The following is a 16,521-nucleotide window of genomic DNA, read 5'->3' as shown; positions in this document are numbered from 1 at the left end:
TTTCATTCATACCCTTCCATTATAATAATTTTGAAAATAAATATTTATACTAGTATTTGTGGAAGTAATTTGATGAAAAGATCTTAGTTATTGATATCTTAATTAATCAAAAATACCAGTATGATGTATAGATAAAAGCGTCTTTAAATACCCTGTATAAGTAGTAAAAATTACCTCACTAACATAATCAGTCATTATGCAATGGTAGATAATGTTCATGATTGAAATCACCATTAAACTCTCTATTTTATAACGAATCATATAACAAGTTTCGTTTACAGATTGTTTAAATAATTAATGCAAAACTGTTGACCTACATTTGCGAACATCTGTTTTAGAGAAGCATAGAACTTATCTTTTATATCTGTTATTATAAATATAGATTTTTTGTAACTTAATCTATATGCTGTTAGCTAGTTGATTTCGTTAGTTTTTGAGTAGACGCGCATCACCTGCCGCGCCTGTTCTCGTACTCTTGCAGGCAGTCAGGGTTTCAAATTGAGCTCTTCAATGAAGCTCAGAATTTCGTTTGTTACATAACGTAATATAAGCGAATATCTAGGTAGGTATGCAAAGTCCCGCGTAAATTATCACAAATCGACTGGCTGTCTAATGAATAAGCTGTGCTACTAGTCTAGTAATATAATAAAATGTTGGTGGTGCCTATAATCAAAGCTATAATCAAGATATTCTTTGCTATAATGCAATTAATATTCTGCTACAATAGAGGTATACCGGGTGCGTCTCAAAAGTTCTGAAAAAAAACGAGATTTGATTGAAAAACAAAAAACAACAAAAAAGTTATAGGGGTGAGCCACTTTTGAGACGCACCCGGTATATTAAAATTTTGGTAAACCCAATTTGAATTCATAGCTCACAACAGTTCAAAAAAGAATTGGTCGATATTATCATAGATAACAGTTAATACAAAATAATAATTATTGTTATCAACACTTTTGTTTCCTATAACGGTATAAGCTTTTGTTTGTACAGTACATCTGCTGGATCTGTGTCTATGAAAGGAATGCGGACAAAAAATATTTAAATAAACAGCAATATATTTTATACGTCGATTTGACGAGTGCGTCACCGCAAATCGCTCCGCCCACTCATTTTATTGGCTACTGGCATATTTGTTGAATTTTTATTGATGGGACGCGTCGTCTGTTTTTTTACGAAAAACATCGAGAGAATATCGTTTCCCCTCTCACGGATACCCCGTAGCTACAGAACGGACAGACGTACTGTATATGTTACGGTAAAGGTCCGATGTCCGGTTAATGTCGACATTACCCATTACCCGATCAATCTCGAGAATAACCTATGAGAATAACACACAACAAAACAACCAAAAACATAACCAAACCCAAACATTAACCTGTTAATGTCGACATTAACCGGACATTGGACTTTAACCGTAACATATACAACAAACCAAAGTGTGTGGTAAAATAAAAAATATTCTTTGGTGACTCAACCCGGCGCATTCGCCATAACCGACTTTTCTCAATTTTTACATTAACGTTGGTTGTTGTATCTTTCTAACTCTCTGCCTATACCTAAAAAATATATATTTATTTTTTGCAATTTTATCAACCACGCATATTGCACTGATTACATACACCGTACCGTTTTAAAATACATTTGAAACTTATTGACTATTTGGCGAAGGAAAATTAAAATGACAAAAAATATTAAAAGCAATAATTGATTATTTTAAGTTTAGTCTGTGATAATATTATAACAAACTTTATAACAAGAAAATTTTAGATCTCTGACTGATGTATAAAAAGGCATGGATGTCCTTTTGATGTAAGAATATTATCCAATCCATTTACATTTATACTTATACAGTATGTCCCCGTTTTGTCTTTACATGAGGAAAACCTTTTTTATTATTGACATTTTCAGAAAAATACATTCTTCATAAAAAAAATTGTTTGTTCTAAATTGGTTAATCCCGTTTATACTATTCGAAATGTTCGTACCGTTTTAGAAAAATTAAAAAAAGACTGAAAATATGGTTGAATTTTTTTTCTAAGTTCTAAAAATCAAAAGCCGTTTCTATGGTAATATAATTTCGATTTCATTCTTTGCATAGATAAATGAAAGAAGTTTAGATTGGAAAGTGCCCATAAGGACAATGTAAACACTATTTAGCGCTATTCTTGCAACGGTCGCGACCCAAAACTTTTGAAAATTTCGGAGCGGTTCGGCTTTTTCCGGAATTATATCGCCAAAAATTGTTTATTCAAATTTATTATTATTTTCGTTTAATTTTATAAATAAAATACAGTGTGTTGCATACAAGAAACTTTATTTTATATAAGGACGCATGTATGAAATACCTATGAAACATTGGAAACCGACGTTATGCCACGATCCAGGATGGTTTTTGCAGTTCACAGTTCACAGCACAGCGTTTTAACTTTTTAATGCCACTTTTCACAATTATCACCGGTTGGAGTAAATAAAACTTGAATTAAACTCACAAGATAGCAATAATTACTTTGAAAATGGACGCTATAAACACTTTTCGGAATTTCTTTAATGATTTAGATTTTGAAAGATTATTATGATTTTTGAAGATTCTGACTTTGACAAGAGAAAATTATTTCTGTTTTTGTTTGCCATTGTTCTTAGCGACCGCTATAGCAGCGCCAGATCGCGTATAACGGTCGCGACCCAAAATAATTTCGCGACCCAAAATGTTTACGGGCTTTCCAATCTAAACTTATTGCATTTATCTATGATTCTTTGATAGATAGTTAAATTTTGATCAACGTCATATTTTTTGCTGTTGTTAAAGTAGCACATTTTCTGATAACTATTATCACTCTTTCCGTAGTAATTTAGTGTTTCTTTAAGATTCTAATACAGCAAAAAATACAACGTTAATTAAAATAACATCAATAACAATCTATCAAGGAATGAAATCGAATTTATATTACCATAGAAACGCGTCTTAACTCTTAAGACTTTCAAAAAAATTCAAACATATTTTCATGTTTTTTATTTAATTTTCTCTAAAACGGTATGGAAATTGGGAAAAATAAAAACGGGATTAACCATTTTAGAACAAGTAAAAATGTTTATGAAGAATGGATATTTCTCAAAATATCTATAATAAAAAAGGTTTTCCTATTGTAAAGACAATACGAGGACGTACTATATATGTTGATGATGTTGATCTTATTATCATATCATAGATATTACTAGCGTGTACCAGCGACTTCGTTCGCGTCAAATTAATCATTTGTAATGGTGATGATAAAGCAAAGCAAGAATTTCCATTAACATACAAACTGGATAAAATTTTATCACATTTATGTCAGCATGAGAAAAAACAATATGGCGATATTATTATATAACTTGGTAATATTTGAGGGGTAGTTTCATCTCGTTGGAATTTGACTTTCGAAAAATCCGTTTGCCAAAAATAAGCTTTTTACGTCAAGCAGTTTAAGCAAAATATTTAAGGTTAAGAAATTACCCAACTTTTTGGAACACCCTGTATGATTTTTTAAAAAATTTCTAAATATGTAAAAAAAACAAATAAATTATGCTTGTCCAAGCATAATTTATTTGTAGCAAAAGACTAACCGTTTTTTAAATAACAAATATTGTAATATTTGAGGGGCGTTTTCACCCTCTTGGAATTTGAGATTCGAGAAACCCCTCCTTATCGAACCTCTACACCACAGTCAATCCGTTTGCCAAAAATCAGCTTTAAACGTCAAGCAGTTTAAGCAGAATCATGATCACTCATGGTCATTTTATGAAACACCCTGTATAAATTTATAAAAAAATCTTAAAATATGTAAAACAACAAAATAAAATATACGTGTTTAAGAGTTTTTCCCAAAAACTCATCGGTTTTTAAATAAAAAATATTTTAATATTTGGGGAATAGTTTCACCCTAAGGTTTCACCCCCTTAGAATTCGAGTTTCGAAAAATCCTTTCTTATCGAACCTCTACACCCTAGAATCAACCTGTATGCCAAAATTGAGCTTCTTACGTTGAGTGGTTTGAGCAGGATCGTGATTAATCAGTATGTCAGTCACTTAATGATTTTATATATTAGCCTTGTTTATATATTAGTATTGATTATTATGTTAAAAACTATTTCTATAAATGAGATTTTAGACAAAGTATAAAAATCTGGAGCGATTGTATTAGGATTTAAATTACAATAAAATTATTGTGAATCGTAGAATGGAGATTTAAAAACAGATATTCTGTCAAAGCTTGTGCTGTGCAACATTTCATCGTTCCTAACAACTTTACAGTTGAACTTCTTCCTAATTTTCACTTTTTTACCCAATGATAGGACATTAAAAAGTATTTTTGGTATTTGTGCGAATGGAGAAAGATTTACAAAAATTTCTTTGTTTTCTAAAATAATAAATTTAAGAACAAAAGTGGTATGTATATGACAAAATTTGATTTTTCAACATCATTTGAAAATCAATAGTTGCATCATCAATTTGTTTATAATATGTATCGCGTTCTTATTTTATTCTAATTTAAATCTTATTTTTCAAATTGTCTATATCTCATGCAAATATAAGCAAATCAGGCAAATCCAAATAGCGTAGAAACATGCAACAGCTGCAGTTGCACTCTTGACAGAAAGTGAAAGAAAAATCGATTTCAAAGATTTTTTCTTCGTTGTCTCTAATTTCAAGGATACGAAAATAAAGTTTATGCAAGTGTATTTGTTGGAAAATGATTCAGCACTTCATTTGCAATTAGTAGCGCACAACAAGCTGATGCAGATTACATTTTTTAAGTTTAATGTCATACAAGTTTTAGATATAAGCCTTATATAAGTTAAAAACTTGTAAGAAATATATTTATTTCAAAACTCGAAGATTTATAAAAAAAAATTGTAAAATATTGCAAGCGGTGTTGCTGGTTGAAAATTCTGTATATACACTCAGATGCAAAAAAACGCAACGGAGAAATTTTTGGTGAAATTTAAAGTGTTATATTTTTGTTATTTTTAGACCTATTTTAATACATTTTTTAGCAAATTGTATATAATTATGTCAACTTTAATTCGTAAACTCAGTTTCTTATCAACTTTGGTATTTGGCATGTTATACAGGGTTAATCGAGGGGTTGCTTTTTTACCCTAATTTTAAAACACCCTGTGGAATAATTCCGTGTGTAAATTTTCCTAAAATTTAATTTTACCGTCAGAACCATGTCTCCTGAGCATTTTGTTTTTTGGATCATGTCAATATATGCCTTCGTTAATTTTTCAGAGCAAAATGAGTTTGCCACCAACAATTTACAATTTTTTCAATTATCATTTCTTTTTGAAGTTATTCTTTAATATGGCAAGGCTGCTTTGGTGATTATTGTGAATTATATACTACTATGAACTGCCCATCATGTTCGACGTTTGGGAAATGCTTGGCAGAAGGGTTAGAAGTCGCGAAGCGGTACCAGCTTCATTAAATAAACTTCACTTGGTCCTTAAAGAAGAATGAGAAAACATAACGCAATATGATATATGCAGCCTCAATGACAATATGAATGGACATATACAAGGCATATACAGCATCCAAGGGCAGCAATACAAAGTATTAGCGTATTTTTTACAATTTTTTTCTGTTTGTATACTTGAGTATTACAGATGTTTTCTTTAATATCGTTGGTTCTGTTGTCGTTATTAATGTTTATTAAAACCAGGACTGTATCTACAGTCTTTAACGTTTTTTTTTTAATTTAGTATAGAGTACCCAATGCAACATAATATGACGTTACGACAATAGTCACCAAAACCATCTCGTTATATTAAAAAACTACATCAAAATGTAATGATAATTGAAAAAAATGCAAATTGATCGTGATCACTTCATTTTGCTCTTAAAAATTAACGAAGACATGTACTGGCATGATCCAAAAAACAAAATGCTCAGGAGACATGGTTCTGACCGTAAAATTATATTTTAGGAAAATTTACACACGAAATTATTGCACAGGGTGTTTTAAAGTTAAGGTAAAAAAAACAACCCCTAGATTAACCCTGTTTAATATGCCAAATACTAAAGTTTATAAAAAACTGAGTTTACGAATTAAAATTGACATAATTATATATGAAAATAGGGCTAAAAATATAACACTGTAAATTTGACCCAAAATTTCTCCGTTGCGTTTTTTTGCATCTGAGTGTAGTATACCAAAATAATAATTCTTGATTTGATTAGTGATATCTACAGACCAAATTTCTACTTTTTAATGTGAACCATGAGATAAAACTCAGTAATATTGAGACCTCCTTGTATAGGCAAATAACTTTGAATGGAAGCACAAAATTAAAAAAAATTATATCTATTCTAAATTTTGTTGCACTTATTTATTTACACCTTGTGTGTTACGGACAAATATCTTCCTCTAGGAGATGCGAGACCTTGTCGTTAGTGGGGAAGCTTCTAGACAGATGCTAGGGTGAATCCCCTCTGGCATTTTGGCTGGGTCTAAGGAGAATTTCATTATCTTGTTTAGCCAGGGAATTGCACCAAGACGTGTAACGATGCCGGATGGGACTACCCTGTCATACCAAGCACTCTTCTACTGTCTGTGGTCATGTATCACGGGCGTCTTGGCTTAACCGCCGACCCAAGAGGAGACAACCTCACCAAAAACCTAAAACGTACGATGGCAGGACCAAGTCAAAGGGATCCGTGGCTATATAGATGACTAGCCTCTACTGGTCTCAACCTTGGGACACCAGGGAGCAACTCATTGTAACTGTCTGCCTTACTTCTACATGCGGAGCTCGGTAGAAGTGCCACAAACTTGCCACTGTAGACAACCCTTGCGGTGTATCACCAGCTTTGCCAAAACTCCAATGTAAGGACATTGGCGAGTCATCAACTCGAGGCAGGAGGGCCATGGTCAGGTCCTCACAATAGAAATTGACCTCAAATCCAAGGAGGCAATAATTTTCCTTGGATAAACACTCAGCCGTATTCCAGACAGAAATCTTTGCCATTCTACAATGTGCGAGAGAAAACAATAAAAAAGCTTATTCAGGTAAGCTCATCAATATATGCTCAGACAGTCAGGCGGCACTTGGGGCGCTTATGAGCCCAAAGGTATCGTCGAGACTCGTCTGGGAATGCCTAGGTGAACTGATTGAACTGACTGGCACGAAGAAACAGAATTAAATTATTCTATGTGCCGGGCCACAGCGGCATCCAAGGCAACGAAAAATCCCATGAGCTAGCTAGGTAAGGATCTCTGAACAGCGGCATCCTATCTTGGTCCAGAGTGAGTACTGGGAATACCCAAATGTATGGCCCGTAGTGCACTAAAACTCTGAATGTCCAGAATGTCCATTAGAGAAACAGACAGGGGTACAGGCACAGCAAGGCAATCCAAGGACCTAGCTCTAAAAGGACACATGGCTGTCAAATGTTACCTGAACAAGCTCAACCTTTATCAAGGAAGTATTTGCTGCAGACTCTGCGATAAAGATCCTGAAACAGCGGAGCATATGATATGTCATTGCGAGGCTCTGGATCGCAAGCGGCATGCGGCACTTTTTATTTGGGAAAGCTAGGCTAGAACTGAAGGAACTATGCTCCCATCCTATCAAGGACCTGCATAAGTTAGTGCAGGGCACAGGGATAGGAGAATGGGTGCAGATATAGAAAGGGGACAAAGACAATAGGCCTCACAGTTCGCAGTGCTTCCGGCAGAGTTATTGTTATTGAAAAAAAAAGAGCCTTGTTATTGAAAAAAAAGGAGGCGAGAGAGAGAGAGAGAGAGAGAGAGAGAGAGAGAGAGAGAGAGAGAGAGAGAGAGAGAAGGTATAACCCCCTATTATAGATCCGGGACTATATTAGATTTAAGGAGAGACCAAGTTAAAGAGGTGGAGAAAATGGATGATGATCCTCCAGCCTCCACCTCAAGGGTACCTCGATTGTGAAAGGCACGAAAAGCTAAACCCCAAGCTAGGGTTGCAGGTACTCTCGTAGGAGGTAGATATCTACTCCTCGGAGGATGAACGGCTGTTAAGAGGAAGATGGAAAATACCCCGGCCTCCCTACAACAGGAAAATCCTGGAAAAGGATAGATTAGTATGATGAGTTATAGACTGTATAATAAGTTATAACTCAAGAAAGGACACACAGATAGATCTTTAAGGTCGCGGTGATTAACCCCCCTTCCATTTATGCTCCATTCTCTACGGACGAAGATGTAAACATGGCCCAGGACAGTATTGACTGACTGGTCATTAACGCAAATCTAAAGAAGTCGGAACATATTGATGAGCTGCATAAACTATTGATTAACGATTTTGCCCGGGCGTTGACGTTATTGTCTGTTTTAATGCGCGCAATCCTGATAAAGATTATAAATATGGTAATGTTTTTGATTATTTTGTGCTTACCGGTTAGTAATTCAAGCATCTAGCCTCTACCGGTAAATTAATGTATTTGTATTGTAGTTTTGATTGCTGTGGTTTCAAACTATGATTTTCTGATTGCTTTGAATGTCTTCATTTTAAAATTAAATTTCAAAGTCCGGGTTCAGTGAAAAGTGTTAAAAGAGACTTTCTATCAGCCTCTCCATCAGCAGTCGACAGAACAAATGGCCTAGATATTAATGTTTAACGTTCGTCATAATCTTTTATCCTGACAACCTTTGTATAATACAAATTTGGATCTGTTATGTCCTCTTTTTAAGTTTTTATTTTATTTTTATACTTATACATGGTTTTAGTCTTTTGCTTTATACAGATTTATTTTTTTAAGTTTGTTTAGTTTTTGTGTGCTTCACAATGACAATATTATCCAATGAAATTGGGTACTCACATTATTGACCGCTTATTATCATAAATACCCTTTTCCCTAACATATATTTTAGAAGTTGGATTGGAAACTGGATATAGAAAAGGAAAGATATAGATTGGAATGATTGGATATAGGAAAAACAAGTATTTTTTAAAGAGAATGTCAGGATAGTGTGAAAATAAAATTGAAGTGTTTCGCCGAATCTCTTAGAGTTTAGAAAACTTAGGTATTTAAATTATATGCTTGTAGAAAAGGAAAGATATAGATTGGAATGATTGGATATAGGAAAAACAAGTATTTTTTAAAGAGAATGTCAGGATAGTGTGAAAATAAAATTGAAGTGTTTCGCCGAATCTCTTAGAGTTTAGAAAACTTAGGTATTTAAATTATATGCTTGTAACTTACCATATGGTCTGGATTGATGTAATTATTAAGATATAACAAGTTAATCCACCAATTCTGTTTGCAATCGTTTGAGTCTGCTCCTGCAATTATTTTCCACAGTGGACCGTTCCCAGTGTAATCAAACACGGTGGCGTAGTAAAAAATAACGAAAGCATAAATGGGAGTTAATCTAAAAATAATAAAAATAGCAAAACGTTATTATATTGATATGGATAAAATAACTAGATGTAAATATATCAGAAAAAATATATTAATAGTTGCTACACCATTTTGAAGCAGTCAACCTATTTATGATAATTAAAAATGACATATAGAAGAGTTTTTTAAGTTAAGTCTTCTTTTTAGTGCTAGAGTTTATATGAGGGAAAACAATACCAAAATCTCAACAATATGTTGAGATTTTGGTAAAAGTTTCACACCCTGTGGGATGTGGAATATGTTAAGGCAGAAAGGAACTTAAAAATATTATCATCTAGGTATACCCTTTCTCAATAGTTTGTGTCTTGGTTCATCTCAATAGCTTTATTTTTGTTGGAGATATTCGCTTTTCAAGAAAACACTAGTATTTTTTCGTCATTTTTACATTAAAGCCATGCTTTTGCTTTTGGTCCTAGTCAACAGACCTAGTAAATGGTCCCAAAACAGGCCTTCTTCACATAAGATTTGTTTCGTTTAATCTTCTTACAGTCCGTTCAATTACGTGTACTTCCTTAGGTGCAATTCTTTATAAATCTGAGAAGCTGGCAAACGGCGGTTTTTTAGCGATTCTATTCTAGATATGCTATACGTCCAGGTTCCTGGACGTCTATATGAACTTGTCTCGAGGAAGCGACTGCACTGTACGTCGTACATACCTAAATTTGTTAGCGGTATCATTTTGATCTCTATCATCTTCAATTAAACCGCGTCTCAGTAACTATAGCGGATACAACTTCTGGACCTAAAACCATCTCTGATAGAGTAAGTGCCCAACAGCCAACAGACAATAATAACATAATTTTTCAATAACAGTGACATTACATAAATCATAAACACTATTTCATAAGTCTGTGTTGACTGTGACTATAAGCAAAGACATGGTTTTAAAGTAAAAATTGCGAAAAAATGTTAGTGTCTTCTTCAAAAGGAAATATCTCCAAAACAAATAAAGCTATTGAGATGAACCAAAAAATAAACTGTCGAGAAAAGATGCACCTAGATGATAAAATAAATTTTAAATCCCTTGCTTTTTTAACATATTCCACAGAGTGTTCCGAACTTTAACCAGATTAACAACATTTTGTGTTCCCTCGTATACTTGACAGATGTGAATTTTCATTTTTATTTTAGAAAGAGATACTAAAAAGTCAAATAATATAGTTACAAATTGCTTAAAAGATCATCATATTCAGTCCACTAGAACACAATATGTAAAAATTTAAAATACATCAAAATTTTAAGGTGCCCATTTTTCGTGCCGGTGACTGTACAGGGACATCATTTTAAGTGTCTCACTCGATTTATAATTTTCCTGTTTGGTATTTAAAGATAGTAGAAATATTTTCTAATGTAATTTTTAATTAACGTCAATTTTGACAGATACGGCGCCATCTTGATTTTTTTTAAATGGAAACCCCCACATATTTTAGCATGGTCCGGTAGACATATTTTAGCTAATTTCAAAAATATATAGTTTAGTATACTTTGCACTTACCGTTTTCGATATACAGTGGATTTTAAAATGAATTGTTCCAGAATCATTTTAAGTGTCTCACCTAATTTAAAATTTTCCTCTTTTCTATTTTAAGATAGTAAAAAGATATTTTAATGTAATTTTTCGTGAGGATGCTGATTTTCTACATTAACATATTTTACAACGTCAATTTTGACAGATACGACGCCATCTTGATTTTTTTTAAATGGAAACCCCCACATATTTTAGCATGGTCCGGTAGACATATTTTAGCTAATTTCAAAAATATATAGTTTAGTATACTTTGCACTTACCGTTTTCGATATACAGTGGATTTAAAAATGAATTGTTCCAGAATCATTTTAAGTGTCTCACCTAATTTAAAATTTTCCTCTTTTCTATTTTAAGATAGTAAAAAGATATTTTAATGTAATTTTTCGTGAGGATGCTGATTTTCTACATTAACATTTTTTACAACGTCAATTTTGACAGATACGACGCCATCTTGATTTTTTTTAAATGGAAACCCCCACATATTTTAGCATGGTCCGGTAGACATATTTTAGCTAATTTCAAAAATAGTAAAGTATACTTTGCACTTACCGTTTTCGATATACAGTGCATTTAAAAATTAAATCTTTAGAATTATTTTAAGTGACTCATCCAGTTTACAATTTTCGAATTTTAAAATTCTTGAAAATGTCAAATTTGACAATTACGACGCTTAATTTTTTTTATTTATTTATACTTTGATTCTTCTTAAATATGACCTTTACATACGGGGTGATTCCGAAAACTTTGGCAGCATATTTTGCAGATAAAAATAAGAAATAAGTAAAAAAGTTCGTATAAATGTTCTAACATGCTTAGTTTCGGAGATACAGGGTGTAGAAGTATCATTTTTATTTCGATTTTTTCCAAATAATTTGTGAACTAACGTTAATACTTTGATGAAAATTGATGTCTGGGAGATTTTTGATATGAGAAATTTGATTTTGATGTCAATATAAATCTAATTTCTAGGGGGCGCCACATACACGTGTTTTAACTGTATTGAAGAGTAATAACTTTTCGTCCGTACGTTTGAGTATACGTACTATAAAACTACTGAGTGAAAAAATATTCATTTATAACAATTTTTACGTAAAAAAGATCTGTTGGTAAAAATTGTTACGAGTAATGGTTCTCGAGGTATTGGGAATGGAAATTATCAATACCTGTCATCATTAACATAAATTAAACATGTGGACTAAATAGTTACTAGACTGAAATCATAAATCTGAAATGTTTTTTTGCCAAAAGTTCAACAGAAACTGTTTTATCATCATTTTTCCGCAGAAAAATTTATAATTAATTTAAAAAAATAAAAATTTCCCACATTTATTATTTCAGCCAAATATCTATCTACTCAACGTGTTTATTTTTTTGTCAATAATGACATGTAGTGACTATTTCCATTCGAAACATCTTGAGAAAGGTTGCTCGTAGCGATTTTTACCAAGAGACATTTTTTACGTAAAAAGTCAAGAAAATGTATATTTTTTCACTCAGTACAGGTATGGGCGAAAAGTTATTACTTCTCAAAACAGTTAAAACACATGTAGGTGGCGCCCCGTACAAATAAGAGTCATATTGACATCAAAATCAAGTTTCTCATGTCAAAAAACTCCCAAACACGAATTTTCAGCCAAAAATTGACGTTACTTCAGAAATTATTTGGAAAAAATCGAAATACCTGTATATAATAATACAATACATATATATATATATATAGAATACACCCTGTATCTCCGAAACTAAGTATTGTAGCACATATATTTATACGAACTTTTTTACTTATTTTTATCTGCAGAGTATGCTGCCGAAGTTTCCGGAATACAGTTCGGACCACCCTGTATATAAAAAAAATGAAAATTTAGTTTTAAATTGCTCATTTATCATAAGATAGCTCAATTTACGTAAATTTCATGCATTTGGATACAAATGCCACTCGGTTGTAAGTGAATGGCATTCATATTCAAATACATAAAAATTAGAGGAATTCTTGATTTCAACCCCCTGTATATAGAAAACGGTAAATGCAAAGTATACTAACTATATATTTTTGAAATTAGCTAAAATTTGTCTACCGGGCGGTGTTAAAATTTGATGTGGTTTCCATTTAAAAAAAAATCAAGATGGCGTCGTATCTGTCAAAATTGACGTTGTAAAAAATTTTAATGTAGAAAATCGGCATCCTCGCGAAAAATTACATTAAAATATCTTTTTACTATCTTAAAATAGAAAAGAGGAAAATTTTAAATTGGGTGAGACACTTAAAATGATTCTGGAACAATTCATTTTTTAATCCACTGTATATCGAAAACGGTAAGTGCAAAGTATACTAAACTATATATTTTTGAAATTCGCTAAAGTTTGTCTACCGGGCGGTGTTAAGATTTGATGGGGTTTTCATTTAAAAAATAAAAAAGATGGCGTCGTATCTGTCAAAATTGACGTTGTAAAAAATTTTAATGTAGAAAATCGGCATCCTCGCGAAAAATTACATTAAAATATCTTTTTACTATCTTAAAATAGAAAAGGAAAATTTTAAATTGGGTGAGACACTTAAAATGATTCTGGAACAATTCATTTTTAAATCCACTGTATATCGAAAACGGTAAGTGCAAAGTATACTAAACTATATATTTTTGAAATTAGCTAAATATGTCTACCGGACCATGCTAAAATATGTGGGGGTTTCCATTTAAAAAAAATCAAGATGGCGTCGTATCTGTCAAAATTGACGTTGTAAAAAATTTTAATGTAGAAAATCGGCATCCTCGCGAAAAATTACATTGAAATATCTTTTTACTATCTTAAAATAGAGAAGAGGAAAATTTTAAATTGGGTGAGACACTTAAAATGATTCTGGAACAATTCATTTTTTAAGCCACTGTATATCGAAAACGGTAAGTGCAAAGTATACTAAACTATATATTTTTGAAATTAGCTAAAATATGTCTACCGGACCATGCTAAAATATGTGGGGGTTTCCATTTAAAAAAAATCAAGATGGCGTCGTATCTGTCAAAATTGACGTTTTAAAAAATGTTGGTGTAGAGAATCGGCATCCTCGCGAAAAATTACATTAGGAAATCTTTCTACTATTTTTAAATACCAAACAGGAAAATTATAAATCGAGTGAGACACTTAAAATGATGTCCCTGTACATGGTGGGTCAAATTGGAGGCTTTTAAAGGGAAACGCCCTTTTCTATAGGTGATAGACGAAAACTAATATCGGTGTCTGGAGCTCAATTTTATCAAAAATATGATGGTGAAAACCGCACATCGATATCTGTTACCGTTTCGGAGTTACGGGGTGTTTTTCAGATATGTGCATTTTTAACAAATCGCTGTAACTTTTTTGCTATGGAAAATTTTTTATTTTTATGAAAACATTTCCAAAGCACCTTTTTACGTAGAATTTAAAGGTTTAAGTATAATTTTTTTAAAATTAATAATTTAAGAATTATCAACAAAAAATTTGAATTTTTATATTGGACACCCTGTATATTTTTAATTCATTTAAAAGAATTTAAAATTACCTTTCCAAAAATATAGCATACTTATATTTTATGTATTTATGATATAACATTTTTATATATTTATGATATTTTGCTTGATTCCCCTTCGAGATATAGAGTTTTTAAAAATTCGCCCACTTTGAATAAGTAGGCTTTAAACTGCGCCGGCTGTAATACAAAAAAATTCTTCCTTGTAATAGCTAACTGCTATTACGAAAATAATATTTGCAATGAGAGATGCAGAATTTTATAACAATTTAAATCATATTTAACAACATCAACATGTTTAAACTATGTCTCATGACAATAACAATTAATAGCAAACCAAGACATGAGATTTTGCTACAGTTCGACATGTCGACCGTCTTTTGTTATGGACAGACGGGAACGTTTTGGAACATTTCTCGCGGAATTCATTAACTCAGTGGGGATGAAAGTTACCCTCGCATAACCGTTAAGTACTTCTAATTGTTATCTAGATTATACGGGCAATTTTAAAATAAAAACCTTTATTCTTCCGCAAAGGTCTAGAAAAAAAGAAATCTATAGGCACTAAGCTCAGCGGCCTCGATGGCCAACTGCTGGGATCTTGGCTGGTAATTCAATTATTCTCGAAATTGGCTGATAAGTTCAACGTTCTGGGGAAGGTATTTTTCCCCACTTATAAAGGGAATCCGCACATCTTCCATGGCCAGAGCGTATCCTATTCAAAGTTGACCATGTTTTCCGGTTTAGATCGGTACCCGGTGTCTGGCAATAGTTACGTTTGAACCAGGAAAATAGATGCGCATTGGCCATTTCTCTCCATAACTGAAGCCACTGTTCTCGAGAATTGTAGTTACTGCTTTTTAGTTGTTCAGCTGTTCGCAAAGGTGGATTCCTCGACTTAAGTCTATTCACCTGTAAAGCAGGAAGTGTTTTATGAACAGGTAGCGTTGGGGTAGCTATTATTTTATCAAATTCTCTAAGAAGAGCCTCGTTTCTGCGTAGATTTGGAGGTAGGATGTTACTCAGAACTGGAAGCCAGTAACTAGGTGTGCATCTGATTGTCCCTGTAATCAGCCGCATGGTGTTGTTCAGCTGTCTGTCTACGAGATTTGTGTGGTGGCTATTCAACCACAGGGGTGCACAATACTCTGCCACACTGAATACCAGACCAAGGGCGGAGATCCGAAGTATTGTTGCTTTTGCACCCCACGAAGTACCACAAAGTTTTTGTATAATGTTGTTTCGTGTTCTGATTTTCCCAGCAACATTTTCTAGGTGTTTTCTTCGAAATGAGAGTGTACGGTCTAGAGTAATCCCCAGATATTTTGGATATTTGTTATTACTCAGAGTGGTGCTACCAAACTGGACGCTTATTTCAGTATTCGCCAGCTTGTTATTAAGATGGAAGGTAGCCACTTCTGTCTTATTTGCATTGGGTTGAAGTCTCCATTTTATAAAATAGGCATTCAAGGATGCGAGATCCTTTGTAAGCGTTTCTTGGGTTTGATATAGCGATTCATATTCCGTTGCTATGGCTATATCGTCTCGTAAAACAAAATTTTCTAGATTGCGTATCTGGTAGGTCAGAGATGTATAAGTTGAATAAGAGAGGGGCGAGAACGGAGCCTTGGGGTAAGCCGTTGTTATGTTTTTTAGGTTTACTTGTGCTCTCTCCCTGAAATACTTGGATATATCGGTTACTTAGCATGTTGTTGATAACTCGAGCTATAGTTTGACAAGGAAGTGCTTTAAGTAATTTATAAACCATACCATCTATCCAGACTGTGTCGTAAGCGGCTGTTAAATCGACAAAAGCTATGGAAGTTTTAAGCTTAAGTTGGAAATTTCCTTCAATGTGAGATGTAAGTGCTAGGACTTGGTCACAGCAACTGCGTTTAGGAATGAAACCTGCCTGTTCAACTGGAATATGGTCTAAGATACTATCCTTTATTCTATTGAAAATAAGTCGTTCTAGGAGCTTATAGGTACAACTAAGAAGGGCTATGGGTCGATAATTCTGAGGTTGATCTTTAGATTTTCCTGGTTTTAACACAGCTATTATTTTAGTTTTCT

General features: G+C 33.0%; 1 protein-coding gene across 1 annotated transcript in view; it reads right to left on the bottom strand.

The window, feature by feature from the left end:
• The window catches only part of LOC115874785 (nose resistant to fluoxetine protein 6-like), an 89,021-nt gene that overhangs the window by 23,155 nt on the left and 49,345 nt on the right, over positions 1-16,521 (bottom strand). Inside the window, exon 7 of the mRNA XM_030890063.1 lies at positions 9,221-9,389. Coding sequence (XP_030745923.1) covers positions 9,221-9,389 — 169 coding nt within the window. The remainder of the gene's footprint in view (positions 1-9,220; positions 9,390-16,521) is intronic.

This window comes from Sitophilus oryzae, unplaced genomic scaffold (assembly GCF_002938485.1).
Source record: "Sitophilus oryzae breed Bouriz unplaced genomic scaffold, Soryzae_2.0 scaffold_1297_pilon_pilon, whole genome shotgun sequence".
Taxonomy (NCBI): Eukaryota; Metazoa; Arthropoda; class Insecta; order Coleoptera; family Curculionidae; genus Sitophilus; species Sitophilus oryzae.
The sequence above is the reverse complement of the archived record's forward strand: the minus strand, read 5'-3'. Positions and strand labels throughout refer to the sequence as shown.